Genomic DNA, 21,212 nt, shown 5'->3' with positions numbered 1-21,212 from the left:
TATCAGTTACTTCCTTCACATCTGCTACTTTGAAGTTTCTCTCGCAGAAAGAGGGTTGATACATTCATTCATCCCTGCTGTACATTCCTTTACAGTCTGTTTCAAAATTCTGTCCCTTCCACAGAGAACATACAGTGTTAAATCTTCTGTTCAGTCTCCCCTTTTTTTAAACTTGACATATATTTCTGATCTCTTTTTCAGTAGAGAGATGTGTATGTTTATTTTTCTTTCATTTTTTAACCTCCCACCCTCTTAATCCTTTTTTTTTTTTTCTTTTTTGGCTTTGCAGGCTTTGGATGGATTTTTCTTTGTTGTGAACTGTGAAGGGAGAATTGTATTTGTGTCGGAGAATGTGACCAGCTACTTGGGTTACAATCAGGAGGAATTAATGAATACCAGTGTCTACAGCATACTGCATGTAGGGGATCATGCAGAATTTGTGAAGAATCTGCTACCAAAATCACTAGGTACAAAGCAATGTGTTTTTCAAAAGAATATGAACTCTCTCTAGCTGTTTCTTACATTATATAATTGTTGTGTTTATATTACATAGTATCATTTTGAAATAAGTTCCAACACATTAAAAATATTTTTCAATTTAATTTCAGCCTGATGTGTAAATACGAAGAGGGAGTATCATCAAATAGCTGGTAGAGAGCATTCCTTTTATCCTATTCCTCCAGCTTATGACCTAGCCATGTGACAGTGGTGAGAAGCAGAGTAGTCACTGCCTTGCCACTAGAAGCTTCTGCTTGAAACTGGCTTTGTTTTCGGCTTCGATTATGTCCAAGAAAGAGACACATGTATATCCTTCCCACCACCCTGCTCAAAAGAAGAAAAAGGAGGAAGGGAGGGAGAAGTATACTGTCAAATTACGTATATATTAAAATGAATATTTTTGGATGTAAGTGGTTTCGAACTCAGATGTTCTAAGTATGGGTACACAGGTTGTTTGCTGACAAAGGAGCCTAGCTGAGAGGACGGATGGGGTCTGATTTCCAGCCTCTCTTCCATTTGCCACACTGTGTGCCTATTCCGTAGCCTGTATGTACTCCCAAAGTAAGGGAGGGCCTTGGCTAGAAATTCTGTGTAACTAATACACACATGCAAATTGAATGTTATCTGTAGCTCTTTATTTTCGACATTGTTTGCTCAATGGAAAGGAAGCCTCATTCTTTGAAAAGAGTAGTTAGTACACGTTTATAGTACCTGGGGGCCTGAAATTATTATTTCTATTAAAATCACTAGTTAGATATTTGAATTATCAAAGGGTCTTATGTGCTTTGGTATAGCATTTTACAGTGTAAATGATTTTAGAGATGATACAGTGGATTCCTTTATTTTAAAGATGGTGCAGGGGCACCTGGGTGGCTCAGTCAGTTAAGCGTCTGACTCCTGGTTTGGGCTCAGGTCATGCTCTCACAGTTTGTGGGTTCGAGCCCTGTGTTGGGCTCTGCACTGATAATGTGGAACCTGCTTGAGATTCTCTCTTTCCCTGTTTCTCTGCCCCTTCTCCATGTGCTTGCATGTGCGCACACGTGCGTGCTCTCTCTCTCTCAAAATAAATAAATAATGATAAAGATGGTGCAGAGATAAAGTAATTAACCTCAACCTCACAGCTAGCTCATAGCAGAACCAAGACTCCTTCTTCCAGTACAGGTTTGTTTCCGTGATTTCCTCTAACACTCTAACAGTTACACGGTGATGAGATCGTAAAAAGGAGGAAGGGTCAGTGAAGAGAATAAAGTTAAAAGAAAAACAAAAAACTGTTGGGAATGGTGAGAGAAGAGCCTTAAAAACCTTCCAGCTGCCACCATGGTTTGAATAGAACATTGTAACTAAGGGGCGCCTGGGTGGCGCAGTCGGTTAAGCGTCCGACTTCAGCCAGGTCACGATCTCGCGGTCCGTGAGTTCGAGCCCCGCGTCGGGCTCTGGGCTGATGGCTCAGAGCCTGGAGCCTGTTTCTGATTCTGTGTCTCCCTCTCTCTCTGCCCCTCGCCCGTTCATGCTCTGTCTCTCTCTGTCCCAAAAATAAATAAACGTTGAAAAAAAAAATTAAAAAAAAAAAAAAAAAGAACATTGTAACTGGGAAATGGTGTCCCATCACACAGTGATTATCATTTGAAATGTATAGACCTATTTTCTATAACTGAATTCGGTTTTTTATACCGAGTCAGGTAACATTTATGTTTAACAATCATTTTTATGTTATAACTTATTGATTACCCACTATATTTGAGGCATTGTTGCATATAAACTGTGCAAATAAAATAAGGTATAAGAATGGTTATAAGAACCCAAGGTTGGTCTCTGTCTATTCTAAATATTTTTTTGAGTCACAGTCTCCTTTGAGAAACTGAATCCTGTCCCCAAAAAAGGTGCACATGTACACAAGCCCATCCTTAAGAATACACACCTGCCAGGTTAAAACTCCTGCTTAACAATGGATCTGTGGTTTCCAATCAGGTTTTCATTTCTAGGATGCAACTGGAAACAAATAGAAAAGTGCATTAATTAACTGCTTGTAAAAATCTCAGCAAAAGAGCTAGGAAGTTATTAATTTTTAATTTTGTCTTTAACTGTTTATACAGACTGTTAATGAATTAAGAATTTGTAAGGCCTTATTTTTGAGGGGGGATGTCCTATACAATCTGTTAGAATATTTTACAGTTTTCTGATTGGTAGACGTTTAGATTTGCTAAGAAAGATAAGTATCCTATTGCCTCAGGATAATGTGAGACCTGAAGAGATCTGTCTTTTAATCTGAGTATCTGACGAAGCAGGTGGCTATAGGTATGTCTTTTGTGTCCTCCGAGTTTTTCACCTTATTCACAGACATATAATCAATTTTTCTTCCGCAGTAAATGGAGTTCCTTGGCCTCAAGAGGCAACACGACGAAATAGCCATACCTTTAACTGCAGGATGCTAATTCACCCTCCAGATGAGCCAGGCACCGAGAACCAAGAAGCTTGCCAGCGGTATGAAGTAATGCAGTGTTTTACTGTGTCACAGCCAAAATCAATTCAAGAGGATGGAGAAGGTAAAACAAAGAGTGATTTTAAGGTGTTTGATCGCTTTTTCCATGACTTTAAAGACCAAGGAGGTAATTGATTATAAGTAGCCTTTTTCAGATAGTATTGGTCACTGTATTATGCATCATAGTGGCTATTCAGTTTACTACGTATTTCTTAATACTTAAGAAAAGAACTGCCAACATGTAGACTCACCCCTTTAAAAAGCCCCCAAACTCTCAGTTTTAAGCTGGCATTCCCACTAAAATGTCAAATTCAAACCAACTTGCTGCCTAGAAATAAGAGACGCAGCTAACTGCTGCCAGTTGGAAATGTACCAGATATAGCAGGCTGTTGAACAGCTCTGATTTTTAGAAAGTTTCAAGTTTAGAGTGTGGGGAACATTGGAGAATAGAGTTAGCATTTTTGAGGCCATACAAGGTAATTTATAAGGAGAAAGCTTATGAACAGATGAAAACACAGCTGAAGCTCTAATATGAACATGGTATCAACATGGCATTGATTAAAATCTGTGACAGTGGATGAATTTTCCATGTGAACTAGGCTGAGTTAAGAACACCACAAATTGGAAACTGGAGTAAGGACTAGGGAAGGTAGTAGATGAGGACTTAATCAGATGCAAAAAAAGGGCCATGCATGTAGCAGGCTTCACCCGTGAATGGGTGCCACAGTCAACTGAGGACTTTTTGTAAAATGCACATGCCGGTGCCAGCCTGTCTTGTATGACTGAAGTTCATGTTTAGCTATGCGGTGTTGTGTGTAACACTCAAGAAAATTGGAAATGGAACTTCGAAAAAGTTATGGGTCCCAACAACATAAAGTCCTTTATCAGGAGCAAAATAATGTTTCTTCAGAAAGAGTTAAATGTTTTTGTCATATGGTAATTTTTATCTGCACAGTGGTTATAAGAATAATTTCTGTGGCCATTAAGTACTGATAAGTATAGGAAATTGACTAAGGACTCTATTTTTTAAAAAATCACTGTGTTGCTTAAATCTAGTGAAAACTACTTCTTCAAGTTGTTATCACGCAAGTACATGAGATGCATCTGTCTCCTCTGGTTTTTGTCAGAACATTCAACGGGAAGGGATAATGTATGCTAACTGGATCTCTACCTGGAGCTGCCAGCTTTTGGTTACCAGCAATTTTATCACTAATACTATATTATTAGATCAGAGCGGCTCCGATATTGTGTCAGATCCCGTAACATGTTGTTTTTATAAAAACCATTAGTGGCAAATGATAGATGTGAACTGTTTTCTGCCCTCCTTTCTTCAACTTCCCCTTCTTGTTTTGGGCAGATTTCCAGTCATGTTTGATTTGTATTGCACGGCGATTACCTCGGCCTCCAGCTATTACCGGTGTAGAATCCTTTATGACCAAGCAAGATACTACAGGTACTAACTGCAAAGTTTAGAATTACATCCAAAATTTTGTGTTCGTCTGTTCTCTGCCATTCAGCTTCTGTTCACCAGTCTTATACAAAAAATACTTTAAATCATAGTCCTGATCTTGTGCATCTTATTTTAATTTTATTTTTTTATTTTTTTAAGATTTTACTTTTCAGCAAAGTCCACACCCAATGTGGAGCTCGAACTCATAACCTCAAGATCAAGAGTCTCATGCTGCATCGACCAAGTCAGTCAGATGCCCCATTGATCTTGTGCATTTTAGATGCTATAATCATTGTCATGAGCAGGGTGCTGGGGGGAATATTATAACTATTAACATATTGTTTTGGTTATAAATTACTTTTCATAATCATGGAATAAAATTTTTAAAGAAATTTGGCAATGTAGATGTAAATATATTTATTTATAAATGGTGGCTTTAAAATTATGCTTAAATGTATCTAGCTATTTCTTTTTCCCTTCTTCTTTTTCTTTAAATGTATTCAGCACATACTGATCGAGTGCCTAGAAGTGACTGTCACTATGTGTGACTGCTCAGGTATACAAGGCTGAGCCAAAAATCAATAACGCAATTACAAATTGTGGTGCATTTTATGATGGAAAAGGTGTGAGATGGTAAAAGGGAAGTGAACAGGGAGAACCTGTTTTTAAATTAGCTGGTTAACCAGTGCCTGTCTGAGGAGCTGATATGGAGCCCTGAGCTCCAAAGGATGAGGTGGTGCAAACTCTGCACAGGGTGGAGGGGGTGGCGAGGAGGGGTCATGGTGCGGGGTGAGGACTCCTGATTGAGGGAGGAGAGCTGTGATGGCACTCAGGAAACAGACAGGCGTGTCAGGCGAGCTGAAAGAAGGGCAGCAGAGCCCAGAGTAAGTAACGGTAGGACTTCCAGAAAGTAAGGCCCTCTTTGGAAAGGCCTGCTTCAGATTTAATCTTTGGCAAAAACAATCTGTTGTTGTTCTTTACAATTTTACATAGAATTTTCCATATGTTATGTAATCTTCACTTTGAACACACCAAGTTTCATACTTTTACATCAGAGTTAGGTGTGTATCACTTGCCTCTCTCACTTTAAAATAGGGATATTTTAAAATAGGGATAAGATACTACAGATAGATTTTTTTTTTTAGCAGGCCAAGGTTTAAACAGTCATTTCTACTGAATTTTATTCTTTGTGAAAATTTGGTTTTAATGTACTTTTAGACCTTTACCATTTTTATAAATGTATTAATATTTGTTACAATACTTATTAATGTTTTAGTCCCAGAAATCAAGTATTCCTGTTGTGTTCCTTATTCTTGTGTTTTTAAAGATAAGCTCCCAGCTGCTCTAACTAAAGAGTACATGGGGATAAATTAGCACAAATAATAGAATACAGTAAAGAGAATATCTAGGACTTGGAGATACAGAATCTGAGCATAGTAATTATCACTTAACCGTAACTTTCTTCGTTCCCTTTTTGAGTCTGCCATCTACCTGTCCTTTTCCATTTTCCACCAATGAACAGCTCTGGAAAAATTTGATAACCTTTATTGAAAACTAAAACCACTAAGGCATGGAGGAAAAATAGGGTCCTCTGACAAATATAACTGGTCTTTTGTGTCAGTAAAACCAAGTAAGGGCTGGTGAGATAGCAGAATAAGAGCTTGCTGGACAGGATGATGGTTAGGCTACAGGATAAATGTGGAAGATGAAGGATGCTTAAAAATTATGAGGATAATTTAGGAACAATATATTTCAGCTTTTCCTTATATTGAATTTCTACAAATTGAATCATTAATTGTTTTAAAAGAAGACTGTATTATCCCATAGGGACACTGTTGTGACTGGTAGTTTTGTTTCTGGCCAAGGACCCAGCATTACTATCTTAGATATACCTGATTTAAAAATAAATACATAAAAGTTTAAAAATTGAACTCCGAATCATGAAATAATTATAAACCTACAGGGAACCTCAGGGATCACAGACTTTAGCCTACCCATTTTACAAATGATGGAATGGTGCCTTTTCCAGAACCATACAGCTAATTGTTGAGAACAGATATCCTTAGGCCCTAATATAGGACCCTTCATTTCTGTCGCATTGCTTTCCACCAAAGCACTAGTAAAAGGACATTACTGTACTGTATGCACTTATTACATAAAAGATACCAGAGGAAATGTAAATAGAAGGAAATAAAAAGGTACCAAAGAAATAAAGTGTTCTTAAAATGTAAAACTAACGTTTTATTATATCATCAAATTGATTTAGATTTAAAACAATAATAAACTAGCTATAATAAATATTAGATATTTAATTCCTTAAATTTTAATAGTAGTTTTAACTCTCCATGGGGTGGTTCATGTCCCTTAAAAAAAGAAGAAGTCTTCTACCAGGAAATGTTGAACAGGGGCTTACTGGTTTGTCTGATTGGTTGACTGGTTGGTTAAACTTTCCTCCAGCAAGCAGAGGTACTCTAAATCAACCTATTCATGATTCTCTTCTAAGATAGTCTCTGTATTACCTAATCATTTGTTACCATTGCTAATAATTGAATCAATTTCTCCCTTCCAATCCTGCAGTTGTAGACTCTTGCTCTTTATGGTTAGTACTGACATGACCGCGCGCGCACACACACACACACACACACACACACACACACACCTCCCTTAGTCATTGCCTGTTAGAAGCATTGTTGCTTGTGAAGATCACATAACAGTTGATTTTCTGCTACAACCAACTCTTGACCTCTGATGTAATAAGAGACAAAAGATTAAATAATTACAATTCTTAAAAAATCCAGAATTGTCTATAGTTGCAATCAAGGGTTTATCAGGCTTTGCCCAAGCTATTCTTAAATAACAAAATTTTTTTATTTAAGTTGAAATTTCTACCATTTACATTTATGCCAAGACTTGGGTGACAGCCTTATCAGACAGACTCAGATATATCAGATTCAAGACTCTCACTTAAAGAGGCCTAATATATTTATTTCCAAACAAACCAAGTGAAATATATATAGAAGGGATTAGTTAAAATGAGAACACACAAATAGTACAATAGATTTGAGTTGATTGTGAGAAGAGGAAAGATAAGGAAAAGACAAATCAGACATTCACAGAAGAGGAAACATGAAAAATACTCAACCTTATTCATTGGGAGGTACAAATTTAGAGCACAAACATTTTTCACCTACTAATTGTAAAAAATAAAGACTGACAGTACCCCAAGTGATGGAGAGGATGTTGGATTAACAGTAACTTCTATATAAGTTCCTAGAAAACAGTTTAATATTATGAAGTTGAACGTTCACATAACCTGTGACTCAACAGTTTTGTTCCTACGTATATACCCTAGAGAAACTCTCACACACATGCACCATGGAAAATGTAGATGATGTTCACAGAAGCACCGATTGTAAAAAAAAAAGGGGGGGGGGATGACAATTTAGATGTCCCTTGACAGGAGAATGTAAAAACAGAGGGTTGGGGCAAGTGAGGAGTACACACATGATGGGATCGTATAGCTGATGTTCAAGTTCTGAAGTTGGATGGTGGGTTTGCAGGTTTTTATGTTATTAATCTAATTGTGCGTGTGTGTGTGTGTGTGTGTGTGTGTGTGTGTGTGTGTGTATAACCTGTATTATTTTGTGTTAATATCAGGTTGCATCAAGAAATAAAACAGATCTGAACAATCCCAAACTGAAACAATTGGTCCCTGGTTAACCAAGGAATAATTTACCTGAATTCTTCCACAGCCATCTAGGAAATTTGTTCAAATAGGATGACAATAGCAAATCACCACTACATTTTTATAAAGCATATGTTCTTTGTGCAGAATGTCTTACAAATCTTAGGTTCTGACGTATCTTTTTCTGATGTAACTTTTATTGCCTTCAGTCTTTGTTTACTCTCAAATGCCCAAGACGAGGTAGAAAAGGAAGGTCTTGCCTACTTTCTCGTATTCTCTTTACTTAGTTAATGGAAATTAATTTAAACCAAAATAATATATTTCATCTCTGCCTCTCCTTCCCCAATAAGTGTTCCAGTCGTTAGGATATATTAGAGTAGGATCCAAAGAGCAAGTATGAGGAGTTGGACCTATATTAGCCTCTGCACCTTCAGGCCTTTGTAGTTTGACTTTAATGCTTGACTGGAATGGAATTTTAGAATATGATGTACTAATATACAACACCCTCAAGGCCAAAACAATTTTTTGTTGTCATGTAAGTGATATGCTCCATTATCATATGTAACAAAAATTAATAGTTTATTAATGTTTTTGTCCATTAAACATTTAGGAGCGGCAGCACATTTCTTAGATGTAGTTGTTAATTTTGAAATATGGATGACTTATATCAAGAAGCTATCACAAGTGTAAACTTTGATTCTTCATGTAGGCAAAATCATCTCTATTGATACCAGTTCCCTGAGAGCTGCTGGCAGAACTGGCTGGGAAGATTTAGTGAGGAAGTGCATTTATGCTTTTTTCCAACCTCAGGGCAGAGAACCATCTTATGCCAGACAACTGTTTCAAGAAGGTAAAGTTTTTTCTCTCTTAATTACTTTCATTAACCTTGCTTTTTATTCATATCAAGTAATTTATGTAGAACTTATGGCTTGATAAGTATTTTCTCCAAATTACAGTTTTTGCAATAATCAGTTTTAGGAAAGGAAGAAATGGGTAAGCAAAGTAATTCATGAGTGGATCCTGAATTTGGGATGCACATTTTAAAGAAGAGGATATCATGTGGTGGTCACTCACTCACTCATTCATTCATTCATTCATTCAGCAGACATGTATCAAGTTCTTCACATACATAGAACACTATTTCAGATGGCAGGGATACAGTGATGACTAAGAAGCAGGGTTTTGCCCTCAAGGAGCTCAAAATATATTAGGACAACATATGACAACTTTAAAGATCAGTGTGACATGGCCTTATGTCTAGAGGTATAACCAAAGAAGAAAAAAATTAATTCTGACTTGGAGAATCAGGGATGGCTGCAGAGAGAAAGTGATCATTTCATCTGGCTTTTGAAGATCATTCCCAGCAGAAGAGACATGTGAAAGGGCTTCTAATTAATATAGAAATCTGTATTATACGTGTTGACTTCATTACTGTTATGGTTCCTGTATCACCTGACTCCTGTTGAAGTTTCAAGTTAAAATATGTCATATGAAATTAATAATTGTATAGATGCTGTGTCATAGTACTATGGGAGATAAAACAAGTATATTCCTTGCCCTTAAGGAACTTAACAGTATTACAGGAAACATAGGGAAAATTATTTGAGAAAGTTCATAGAATTTCACAGGTGAGGGTTTTGATACACTTTTAAAATATCACAGAATTATGGTAGCCTAATACTGTGTTCCCAGTATAATTTATTCCCTATTCTCTAATAGTTTCTTTGCAAAGAGACTCTTCGTATGGCTCTTCCTAAATGGCAGTGTAAAAATATTTTCATTATTCTATCACCCTTCTTAATTTTAATATTTCCCCATAATAGGTTTCCTAACTTTATAGATGATTTGCCATTCATTACATTGTAGGTCAGCTGCTTCCAGATGATACATGGAGAGGAAGCAGCTTGATTTTTTTTGTTTTTTTCAGGAACCCATCTGTATGAATCTCACTAGTCTGGTTACTGTTGGGACAACTTCCTGGAGACTAATAGTTCTCCAGTGGGACTTTTACTAGACTGATACCTTCCCCAAAGATGGTATTTCAGTGGATAAAACCAAGAGTCTGTATTTTTTTTTTAATGTTTTTAAGTTTATTTATTTATTTTTGAGAGAGAAACAGAGCAAGTGAGTGGGGGAGGGACAGAGAGAGCAGGAGAGAAAGAATCCCAAGCAGGCTCTGCACTGTCAGCATGGAGCCCGATATGGGGCTCGAACTCACAAACCATGAGACTGTGAGCTGAGCCGAAACCAAGAGTCGGATGCTTAACCGACTGAGCCACCCAGGCGCCCCAAGAATCTATATTTTTTTTCAAGTCCCCAGGCAATTCTGAAGTGCAGTCAGGTTTGGAAACCATTGAAGTAAGCAACTATGATGCCATTTACTGGTTGCAAACTTTGTGACTCTCTCTACCAAGAATGGCATTTGAGTTTTGCATAAGTTTGAGTCTCGGAGCACTATCTCCATTCACTGCCTAAAATGCTGAAGTATATGATACTCTTAAGTTTTTGCCTTAACTTTTAAGTTGTGACTTCCAAGACTTTAATTGAAAGATTTAATTTTATTTGCCTATAATTTATATATATATATAATTTATATATAATTTATATATAATTTATATATAATTTATATATACTTCTGCAGGTCCAGATTATGATCTCATTGTCTAAATGACTAGGTTCCCTGTAGATGTAACTGAACCACAGTTTATGTGTTTCTAAACCATTAAGAATCCTCTATAAAGCAGATTGATTAAAGTGTAACAAGTAACTGTCATTCACATATGAAGTAAAACAATTTAGAGTAAAATGTAAAGAAATATAATTCAGCACCTTTTCCCCATTAGTCATTTCTTCATGTCCTTTTCTTCCACTTCTTTTGGGAAGAAAACATTCCTCAACAGAGATAACTTGTATTTTTCTCAGCACTGTTGTCCAGAGTTCACATGACTCCGATTATATAGTGTTTTGGAGATTCTGGACAATTTGCCAGTGTTCATGGATTGAACACATCTTCTTCTGATATTTCGTACTCAGATTATATAACCTGGTAAGAAAACGATCCGTGAAACCCTCACATGGGGATCATCTGGTAAAGATGTTGACCCGCTGAATGAAAATCTGTGAGGGCCCAGGTATCTTAAACTCCCAAGGCCGTGCTTATTTAAGTACATCAAGTTTGAGGTCTGTCCAGAGTCGGAAGAGGTGTATATTTGCATTTGCTCCCTATTTACCTAAGGACAGTGTGAAAGAGTGAAATTATGCCACTGTGTGAAACTTGATTTTGTGTGACACTTTTAAAAAGTTAAAAGTTTATACAATTCCATAGTGATTGATATTTAGGCAAGAAAAATTTGCCTTCCATGTGTTTTTTTCTGCCCATTAACTTACTCTTTGAAGGTAGTGGCTGGTAGAAAATGATAATATGCATTAAACTTTAAATTAGTTCTTAGCGTAGTTTTTCAGCTGCTTTTGACAGAGATAGTGCATGGACTTTAAAAAAAATTTTTTTTAACATTTATTCATTTTTGAGAGACAGAGCACAAACAGGGGAGAGGCAGACAGAGATGGAGGCACAGAATCCAAAGCAGGCTCTGGGCTCCGAGCTGTCAACCCAGAGCCCAGTGCAGGGCTCGAACCCATGAACCATCAGATCATGACCTGAGCCAAAGTCAAACGCTCAACTGACTTGAGCCACCCAGGCACCCACCTGCTCATGGACTGTTTTTAAAGGGGGTTTACCATTTTATTTTCTAGAATCAAATTTGTAAACACACACACACACATTTCAGTCAAAGAATATGTGGGAGCATTCAGCATGAACTAGATTACGCAGTGGTTCTCCACTTAGATTAGGGAGAAATGGGGATCACAATCACCTGAGGTACTTTTTAAACTAGGTCCTTGTAGGTGTTTATGGTTTGAAAAGGTTTTCCAGATTTGGTTCAATTGAGAACCATTCCTTTCAAGAAAGGTTTGGGTTAAATGCATCCCAGAGGTCCTTGATAAGATTCATTGAGGGAAGTTGTTAAACCAGATTTCTGGACTCCACCCACACTACTGAATCAGGGTGTATAGTCTAAGATGTTTTCTTACAGAGAAGTTTGGAAAATGTAAACCTACATTCCACAAGACATTAATAGCTATAACTAAGAAATTATGTTTCGTGCTGAATTCAGTTTGGGGAATGTTTCAGTCCCCCACTCTTGAGGATTCATAAGACATAATTAAGGTATTTAAGTTTCTGGGAGGTTCCACCTTAAAGGTACCTGTTTAATTTTGTTATCCAGACTTATTTTTCCTCAGAATACTTCTTCCTGTAGCACATCTATCAGCATTTAGGGAGAGTAGCATTCATGGGGAGTGTTGGTCTAGATAACCTAGGAAAGTTTTATTAAAGAACTGCTTATTTATTATCAGTGATGTAATGGATCATCATTTCTTGGCTTTGAAGATGTCCATGATATATTGTTATATTGAAAAGTATATATGAAAGCACAGCATATATAGTAGGACTCACTTCTGTATGTTTGTTTATCCAATTCTAGAAGGCTTACAAAATGTGAACAGGGGTTATCTCTGAGTGATGGGATTACAAATGACTTTATCTTACTCTGTTCATTTCTCTATTAATGTTATAATCACAAAATAAAGTTATTTTAATTTAAAAAATCACGAGACAATTGGAAGGAGTTTATAGTATCAAGAAGTTTGGAAGCATTGCTGTAAAACATAAGCACCCATATGAATGATTAACCAGGATGTTCTCTGAGACTTGTGTAATGTGGTTAATTCCATGGTCCTTATCACAGAGTTAACTGAAAATCTTTTTTTGTCAGGCTTGTTGAAAGTATTTAAAATATGAATTTATGTTTCTTTTTTAGAAATTTTGATATACTGAATAGGGTTTGCTCATTGGTGATTGAATATCTTAGAGCATTGAGGGGTAATTTTTTTTCTTTACCTTAATAACAGTTTTTTAAATTGCATTCTTTCTGCACGTATCTAGGGAAATACCAAAAGGAAAAAGAAATCTCTCCCAGCATTGACCTGTAGTGCTCTGCCACACATTTTATACCTACCCATACAGTTACTGTCAGTAGCGCATGCTCCTTGAGGTGATCTCGGCACTAGATTGGTGGAGTCACAAACCCAAATAGCTCTAGTTTTACAGCTACTATGGCCAGAGGGAATGGTTTCCTTTGCTTCATAGCTCTGTTGAGGCCTATTCTGGAGGGGGGATGAAAACAGTTGTTATTTTAAAGGTTCCTAGAAGAATTTCGGGGGTGTCAATAATGCCACATCAATGGTATCCCTTCACACTAAGTGTTCTAAAAATTGTAGAAATGGACACAGTAGTCAGGAATTACAATAGTAGCTAGCATATATATATACCTGGCAGACCTAGACTGGAAAACAAGGCCAGGAGCTATGATCAAAATGACATTCCAAATAGTTTTGTCCAGTCGTAAACCTTGAAACCCGTTTAAAGTGAAAATTTGGTGTGCAGAGCAAATGTTTATCCAGACAGCTCTGTAAAGCTGTAAAATCATGTCTTAATTCAAAATATGAATGATCATTATATAGGATTGAAGCTATTGGTGTGAATGGTATCTAGGGATTGGTTGAATATGTATGACTCAGGACGTATGTACTTTGTGTTTGTTTTTTCTTTGGTGTTTATTCAGGAAATATTCATTCAGTACCTGCTATGTACTAGGCTCCATATGAGATATTATCTCACAACATTACCGGCTCCGTTTTAGTGATAATGGGCGAAGGTTAATTTGCATTATGAAGTCCTAAACTTGTAAATGACAAAGTCAGAGTTCAAGTCTAAATCTGACTTCTAGGCTCTTATTCTTTTCATTGAACCATATTACTGTCCTGTTTACCTTTCTGTCTGAACAGTTGAGCACCAGAAGAATTTTAGTTAACTGGATAGTCTTAATTAAGTTCTAATAATTAAAGCTTTACTCTATTTAATATTACCTTTGTTTCTTTTCAAAGAGTGACTGTGTGAATTATGTGTGCTGTCTTTTTTCCACACACTACCATCCAAAATAAATAATCTAACTTGAAATTTTTAAGTGTAGTGATTTCCTTGAATAAAGTTAAGAAGGGTTCCCCAATTTTGGAATTTTTACTAGTTTAGATAGATATAATCCTACAAGTTAAGGCAGCCTAGTTACCAAAGGACCAATCATGTTTCTGTAATCCACATTAAAGATCTTAGTGTTCCCATGCTGGTCTGAGTTTCTAGTTCTTTCTCACTTTATACAGCTTACCAACAAATCAAGAAATTTCTCTCCATTAATTTTCATTATAAAAATTAAGTCCAGAGTCATGTAAGAGCAAGAACATAAACTGAGATATAAGCATTTATCTTATCAGCTAAGATTTAAAATCTGTCCTTTAAAGAAAAGTTATAGTAGTTGATCACAAGTCATTATTAGTCTGTTTAGATGAGATTCAAGTTGAGGGTCAATCAGCAAGTACTTACTGGGTGATTTTATATGCAAAGCATTGTGCACAATTCAAGGAGAGTGGAAAACAAGAATGGGACACAGAACTAGCCCTTATGTTTATTTTAGCTGATGAAGAAAAATAAATGTCTGAAGTTATCTGCCTCTTATTTAAAGAGATACAAAAGTGACTTCACTCATATGGAATGTAAGATAGCAAACAGATGAACATAAGGGAAGGGAAGCAAAAATAATATAAAAGCCGGAAGGGGGACAAAACTTAAGAGACTCTTAAATATAGAGAACAAACTGAGGGTTGCTGGAGGGGCTGTGGGTGGGGGGATGGGCTTAATGGGCAAGGGGCATTAAGGAGGACCCTTGCTGGGATGAGCACTGGGTGATATATGTAGGGGATGAGTCACTGGATTCTATTCCTGAAATTATTGTTGCACTATATGCTAACTAACTTGGATGTAAATTGAAAAATAAATAAATATATTAATAAAAAAATAAAGAGATATAGAAGAAATGTTTAGGAAGCAATGAAAAATAAGATTGGAAATGTAAGTGGTAGTCAGATTGTACATAGCCGTATTGTCCAGTATGGGAGACACTAGCCCCATGTAGCTATTAAGTAGTTGAAATGTGGCTAGTGTGACTGAGGAGCTGAATTTAAAATTTTATTTAATTTTAAATTTAAATAGCCACATGTGGCTGGTGGATACCATATCGGACAGTTCAGCTCAATAGTGAAGAGCCAGTGTTTTCCAGCAGAATGGGGAGATCCTAAGGTCAATAAACAATGATGAAGAAATAGACCAAATGGCATAAGCAAAATAACATGAAATATATCTTGCTTGGCCCTTTACATAGCTATAGCTTTATCATTATCCCAAGTTAATAATTTATTTAAAAATGCTACTTTTTGTTGTAGATATATTTTCCAAAACATATTGGTAAAGATTTAACAGTTTGGGATTTAGGTACACCAAACATTTATTTGTATCCTTATACAAAAATTACTCATTTCCTTTAAGACTGTCTTTCATTAGATATTATTTCATTAAGTACTAAATTTCTCTGAATGTTATATTTGGTAAATGTACCAGTGATTTGGCCGAAATTGCCAAATGGGTAAGGAATGTGGTTGGTTGGACATAAATCTTAATCCTTTCAATTAAGTTTATATCCTAATTTTGGTACTTAGTTTGATTTGTGTATGGTATAGATTTACAACAGATTATGCCCGCTTCAGTATGTAAAGTATACCCAAAGCAATAAAAGAGAGTATGTCTTCTCTTTACCTAAAGTAATATGTAGCTTCAAAAAATATTTAGTGATTGGTCATTTGAAGTCTTTTTAACATTTCTTTAAAATGTAATAGAAGGGCTTTCTGAAATGTCTTTGAAGAATAGGACTAACATTTATTGCAGGCTAAATTGTAATAGTCATTTGTGGTAGTAATTCTTGTTTTTCAGTGAATATGGTTTTTAACCTTGGTATAGCTGAATCTACCTACTAAATCTTTCTTAAAATAGAATTTTATTATATTGCTAAAATACCTATGACATTTTCTTAGTAGTCTGGTATAGCCTTTACATATTTAATAAATACTTACCAATATGGCTAGAATTTGTCTGCTATTAATAAAGCTTTAAGACAAAAGCAGATCATGTTGTTTATGTAGTAATTTGACTGCCTTAACCTAGTTTTTGTTTTTTATATTAGTAACCATTGGCTTTATCTTGATTTGCTTACTACACTAAATTCAAACATCAAAAACAATACATATATGTGAATACAGTAATTTGTCAGTGATTTACATTCCTGAGTGAAAAATTACATTTGAATTTCAGTTAAGTATCTCTGCATACTAATAAAAACATAGAGAGGGTGAATTTCATGGTATATGAATTACATCTCAGTAAAGCTGTCATTAAATAATCAGCTAGCAAAGGGAAGGAAAAAAAGAAAAAAACTTGTTTGAGGTAATACTGAAAGGGAAAGGAGAGAAGGTTACTTCCTGGTATTTTTAATGGTCAGTTAATCAATTTGAAGAGCTGTCCCATTATGGAGAAAAATTAAGGTTGACTTTTTTTTGCCTGGTTTGAAGTTTCTTCATAATTTTAACTTCTGTGAAGAGGCACTCGTTCAAGTAGTACTAAATGAAAACTTGTCATTAAGTGGTCTATTTCAACCAGAATCTTTTTCCCCCGCTCAGATCTCTGCTTTGTCTGAGGTATTCTTTATTTTGACTGAGCAGGCAGCGGTTGGGAGGGCATTTAAAATGAGGTTCGAGGTAGAAGGAAGGCATGGTAACTCTCCTCCACCCAAAGTGCAAGTGTCAGAATTTTAACTAGGTTTTTCTTTCGTTTGAAACAGTGATGACCCGTGGCACTGCGTCCAGCCCATCCTATAGATTCATATTGAATGATGGGACAATGCTTAGCGCCCACACCAAGTGTAAGCTTTGCTACCCTCAAAGTCCAGACATGCAACCTTTCATCATGGGAATTCATATCATCGACAGGTACTACTTATTTGGAGAGCTTCATATGATATAAGTCAGTTCACATATCTCTTCTTAGAGAAGAAATTTTTTATACTCTTTAATGGCTAGAAAACAAAAATTCTAAATTAAAACTAGCGTGATGAGTATATAATCAGTATATCCATACTGGGTTTTATAGTTTTGTTGCGTAACAGTAGCCTTACTTTTTGTTGTTTTTGTTTTTGTTTTTTGTTTTGTTTTGTTTTGTTTAAAAAGGGACACAGGGAAGGTTAGGCTGAAAATATGTGTTTTTGGGGTAAAAACCAAAAAAGTGGCTAAAAATATCCAACATTCCATGTGTGAACTTTGGTCTTATAAAAGCTTTCAGAGTTTGTTACTATTGTTATTTTTATTTTTAAAAGTGTTATATTTTCGTTAGTGCAGACTCGATGGCTCCTGAGTCCAAGTTGACAGTTTCTGGAACTACAAGTCATTAAACTATCAACTTGAGATTTTCGAGTGTCATTGCCTCTAATTTGTTCCCCTCTCTAAATACATTTTACATTGGTATATATGGTAAATTCATGGAACCATTCTTTTATCCTATGAATTATTCAAAACCCTACATTTGTAACTATTTAAAATGTAGCATTAAACAAAAACAAAGACATTTCCCCTCACTTCATCTTTTCCTCATCTGATATATTTGCTTATTGGAACATGGTAATACCAGTCACAAATCTGTTGTCATAATTATGGATTTGAGTAAAGAGCTCGATGAAAATCTGAATTCAGTATTCTGTTTTTTTCTAATTTTAGTTTAATTTATTCTTGTGAGTGGAATTAGCACAGTTCTTTTTTTCATATTGTGATTTCTCTTTCAAAACATCTGCTATGTCTGCATATCACCCTTTTTAATTTTTACATCAGTGACACAGTATTTTCCTTACCCAGTCTTCCTCTTTGGAGTTGAAATACTTAAAAGCTGTAACAAGGGAGTCATGAATAAAGACTTTATAAACAGAGGTGTGGGAAGTTTCTCAACCAAAAATATTATTGTAATGTTAAGTATTTATATTACATTTTGAAAAGTTTAAAAGTACCTATATTGGATTTTTTCCAAGGCCAAGAAAGATTTCTTTTTCCTATAACTGAAACCATTATCAAATTTATGGAATCTTGAGCACCATTTCCCATTAAGTGGTGCTAATATTTCACAATAGTACTAATAGTCCACTGTTTCTCTTTAGTTTAAGGTGATACAGAAGCTCTTTTCTTGATGGCTTGCAGTATTAATGAGGTTAATGGTCTTGGTTTATAATATGCATCATAAAAATATTTTAATGGAAACCAGTGGAGATGTTTGAATAATGTCTTTTCTCCTCCTAGGGAACACAGTGGTCTTTCTCCTCAAGATGACACTAATTCTGGAATGTCAATTTCCCGAGTAAACCCGTCCGTCAATTCTAGTATCTCTCCGGCTCATGGTGTGGCTCGTTCATCCACATTGCCACCATCCAGCAACAACATGGTATCCCCCAGAGTAAACCGCCAACAGAGCTCAGACCTCCATAGCAGCAGTCATAGTAACTCTAGCAACAGCCAAGGGAGTTTTGGATGCTCACCTGGAAATCAGATTGTAGCCAGTGTTGCCTTAAACCAGGGACAGGCCAGTTCCCAGAGCACTAACCCCTCCTTAAACCTCAATAATTCTCCTATGGAAGGTACAGGAATATCTCTCGCACAGTTCATGTCTCCAAGGAGACAAGTTAGTTCTGGATTGGCAACAAGGCCCAGGATGCCAAACAATTCGTTTCCTCCTAATATTCCAACATTAAGCTCTCCCGTTGGCATGACAGGTACTACCTGTAATAATAGTAACCGATCTTATTCAAACATCCCAGTAACATCTTTACAGAGTATGAATGAAGGACCCAATAACTCCGTTGGCTTCTCTGCCAGTTCTCCAGTCCTCAGGCAGATGAGCTCGCAGAATTCACCTAGCAGATTAAATATACAGCCCACAAAAGCTGAGTCCAAAGATAACAAAGAGATTGCATCCATTTTAAATGAAATGATTCAGTCCGACAACAGCTCTAGTGATGGCAAACCTCTGGATTCCGGGCTTCTGCATAACAATGACAGACTCTCAGATGGAGACAATAAATACTCCCAAACCAGTCACAAACTAGTGCAGCTTCTGACAACAACAGCAGAGCAGCAGTTACGGCATGCCGATATAGACACAAGTTGCAAAGAGGTACTGTCTTGCTCAGGCACTTCCGGCTCGGCCTCTGCTAACTCTTCGAGCGGCTCTTGCCCCTCCTCTCATAGCTCACTGACAGAGCGGCACAAGATTCTGCACAGGCTCTTACAGGAGGGCAGCCCCTCGGATATCACCACTTTATCTGTCGAGCCTGATAAAAAGGACAGTGCGTCCACTTCTGTGTCAGTGACTGGACAGGTACAAGGGAACTCGAGCGTAAAACTAGAACTGGATGCTTCAAAGAAAAAAGAATCAAAAGACCATCAGCTCCTACGATATCTTTTAGATAAAGATGAGAAAGATATAAGATCAACTCCAAACCTGAGCCTGGATGATGTGAAGGTGAAAGTGGAAAAGAAAGAACAGATGGATCCTTGTAACACAAACCCAACCCCAATGACCAAACCTGCTCCTGAGGAAATTAAACTGGAGTCCCAGAGCCAGGTAGGTAATTCCTTGCTTTAGAGAATGAACGTGCATAGTTATTTTTCCCTTTTCATTTGTTTTCCTCCAGCCATAAACCAGATTTGGATTCAGGCTGTGTTTTGTCCTACCCACTGAGCATATATTAAAAGATTAGTATCAGTGGTTGAAAAAATCACAGGATGCCCTCAAAACTTCTCATTGGAACTTCGGAGGGCTACAGTTTTAATGTGGCGTTCTAAGCAAGTAGATGTTTTTTTCTTTCTATAAAATCAGTTCACAACTTTGGAGATTTTTGAGCATACCTTTCCTGCCCCCTCCTCCCAACCCGACCTGTTGAATCCAACTCTGAAAATAGAACCCAGAAGTCGGTATTTTAAAGGAGCTCACCAGGGAACTCTGATGTATAGCTAAGTTTGGGAAGCTCCGATGTAAGTGAAATGGGAGAGAAGTGTGAGGCGGTGGACAAGACTGTCTCGTCTGGCTTGCTTTGCTATTCAATTTCCTTTGAAGCGTTTTCTGAGGCTGTTTTTCTTCTCAGCCTTCAGCCCTTATCAGAAGAGGGACTTCGAGTATTCTGGGAAGTAGGGTACATAACAGGCCCTGACACAGAAGTGAACACAAATAAATCTTTGCATAAATTGTTATGAATTAGAAACCTCTATGTTTAGGCTGAAGTGGGGGTGAAGTGAAATTAACAGCCAGCTTCATTTATTGAATAGTTGCGTGGACTCGGGAGGAATTTAAGAAAAACTGAAAATATGGTCTCTTCACCCTAGGAGCTAACAACTTATTTAGATGGAATATAGACAAGTATGAGATAGCTGGAAATACAGTTACAAAGCAGCTTATTAATGAGACTCTCCGTTGTGAAACAAGATTCACACTTAGTATGCATAGGTCTTTCATTTCTTGAGCCGGCTTTATATTCTACCTTTGTCTCACAGAGATCTCTCTCTTCCCTCAGACATACTGCATTCTAGGCACATGGAAGTCCTTGCCATTCCTGGGATAAGCCATGTCTCTTCTAAGCATCTTCTGCCTTGCTCTCCTTTCTATGTCTGCTGAACTTCTCCTCATCCTTCACAGACCAGTTCAGACATCATCTCTATAAAGCCTCCCCCTCTAGTCCTTGTTAGACATTTCTTTCCTCTGCATTCATAGTGCTCCGTATTGTCTCTGTACCATTTGCAATAACACTATTGTGGTTAATTCTTCATTGTGCTCTTTGAGGATGAGGCTATCCCTCATGTTTCTTGGTACAAGTAAATTAATACTTTGTTTTTTAAGCTGAAAAACAGCTTTAATAACTATATTAAAACTCTCACTCCTTAAAATTAACTGTACAATCCTGGTACATCTGTTTTAGTTTACATGTACGTGCATTTCTGCTGAGTTTATACTGAGAGTGGAATTGCAAGATTATAAGATACGTGTATGTTCATCTTTAGTAGATAAT

At 36.7% G+C, this 21,212-nt stretch overlaps 1 protein-coding gene across 6 annotated transcripts in view; it reads left to right on the top strand.

Moving 5' to 3' along the window:
• Nucleotides 1-21,212, top strand: part of NCOA1 (nuclear receptor coactivator 1) — a 187,304-nt gene that overhangs the window by 118,056 nt on the left and 48,036 nt on the right. For all 6 annotated transcript variants that reach the window (XM_030311532.1, XM_030311533.2, XM_030311530.1 and 3 more), the window contains 6 exons: nt 290-467; nt 2,862-3,041; nt 4,335-4,430; nt 8,822-8,962; nt 16,956-17,103; nt 18,454-19,774. In XM_030311532.1, the coding sequence (XP_030167392.1) occupies nt 290-467; nt 2,862-3,041; nt 4,335-4,430; nt 8,822-8,962; nt 16,956-17,103; nt 18,454-19,774 (2,064 nt within the window). The remainder of the gene's footprint in view (nt 1-289; nt 468-2,861; nt 3,042-4,334; nt 4,431-8,821; nt 8,963-16,955; nt 17,104-18,453; nt 19,775-21,212) is intronic.

Source organism: Lynx canadensis, chromosome A3, assembly GCF_007474595.2.
Source record: "Lynx canadensis isolate LIC74 chromosome A3, mLynCan4.pri.v2, whole genome shotgun sequence".
Classification (NCBI taxonomy): domain Eukaryota; kingdom Metazoa; phylum Chordata; class Mammalia; order Carnivora; family Felidae; genus Lynx; species Lynx canadensis.
The sequence above is the reverse complement of the archived record's forward strand: the minus strand, read 5'-3'. Positions and strand labels throughout refer to the sequence as shown.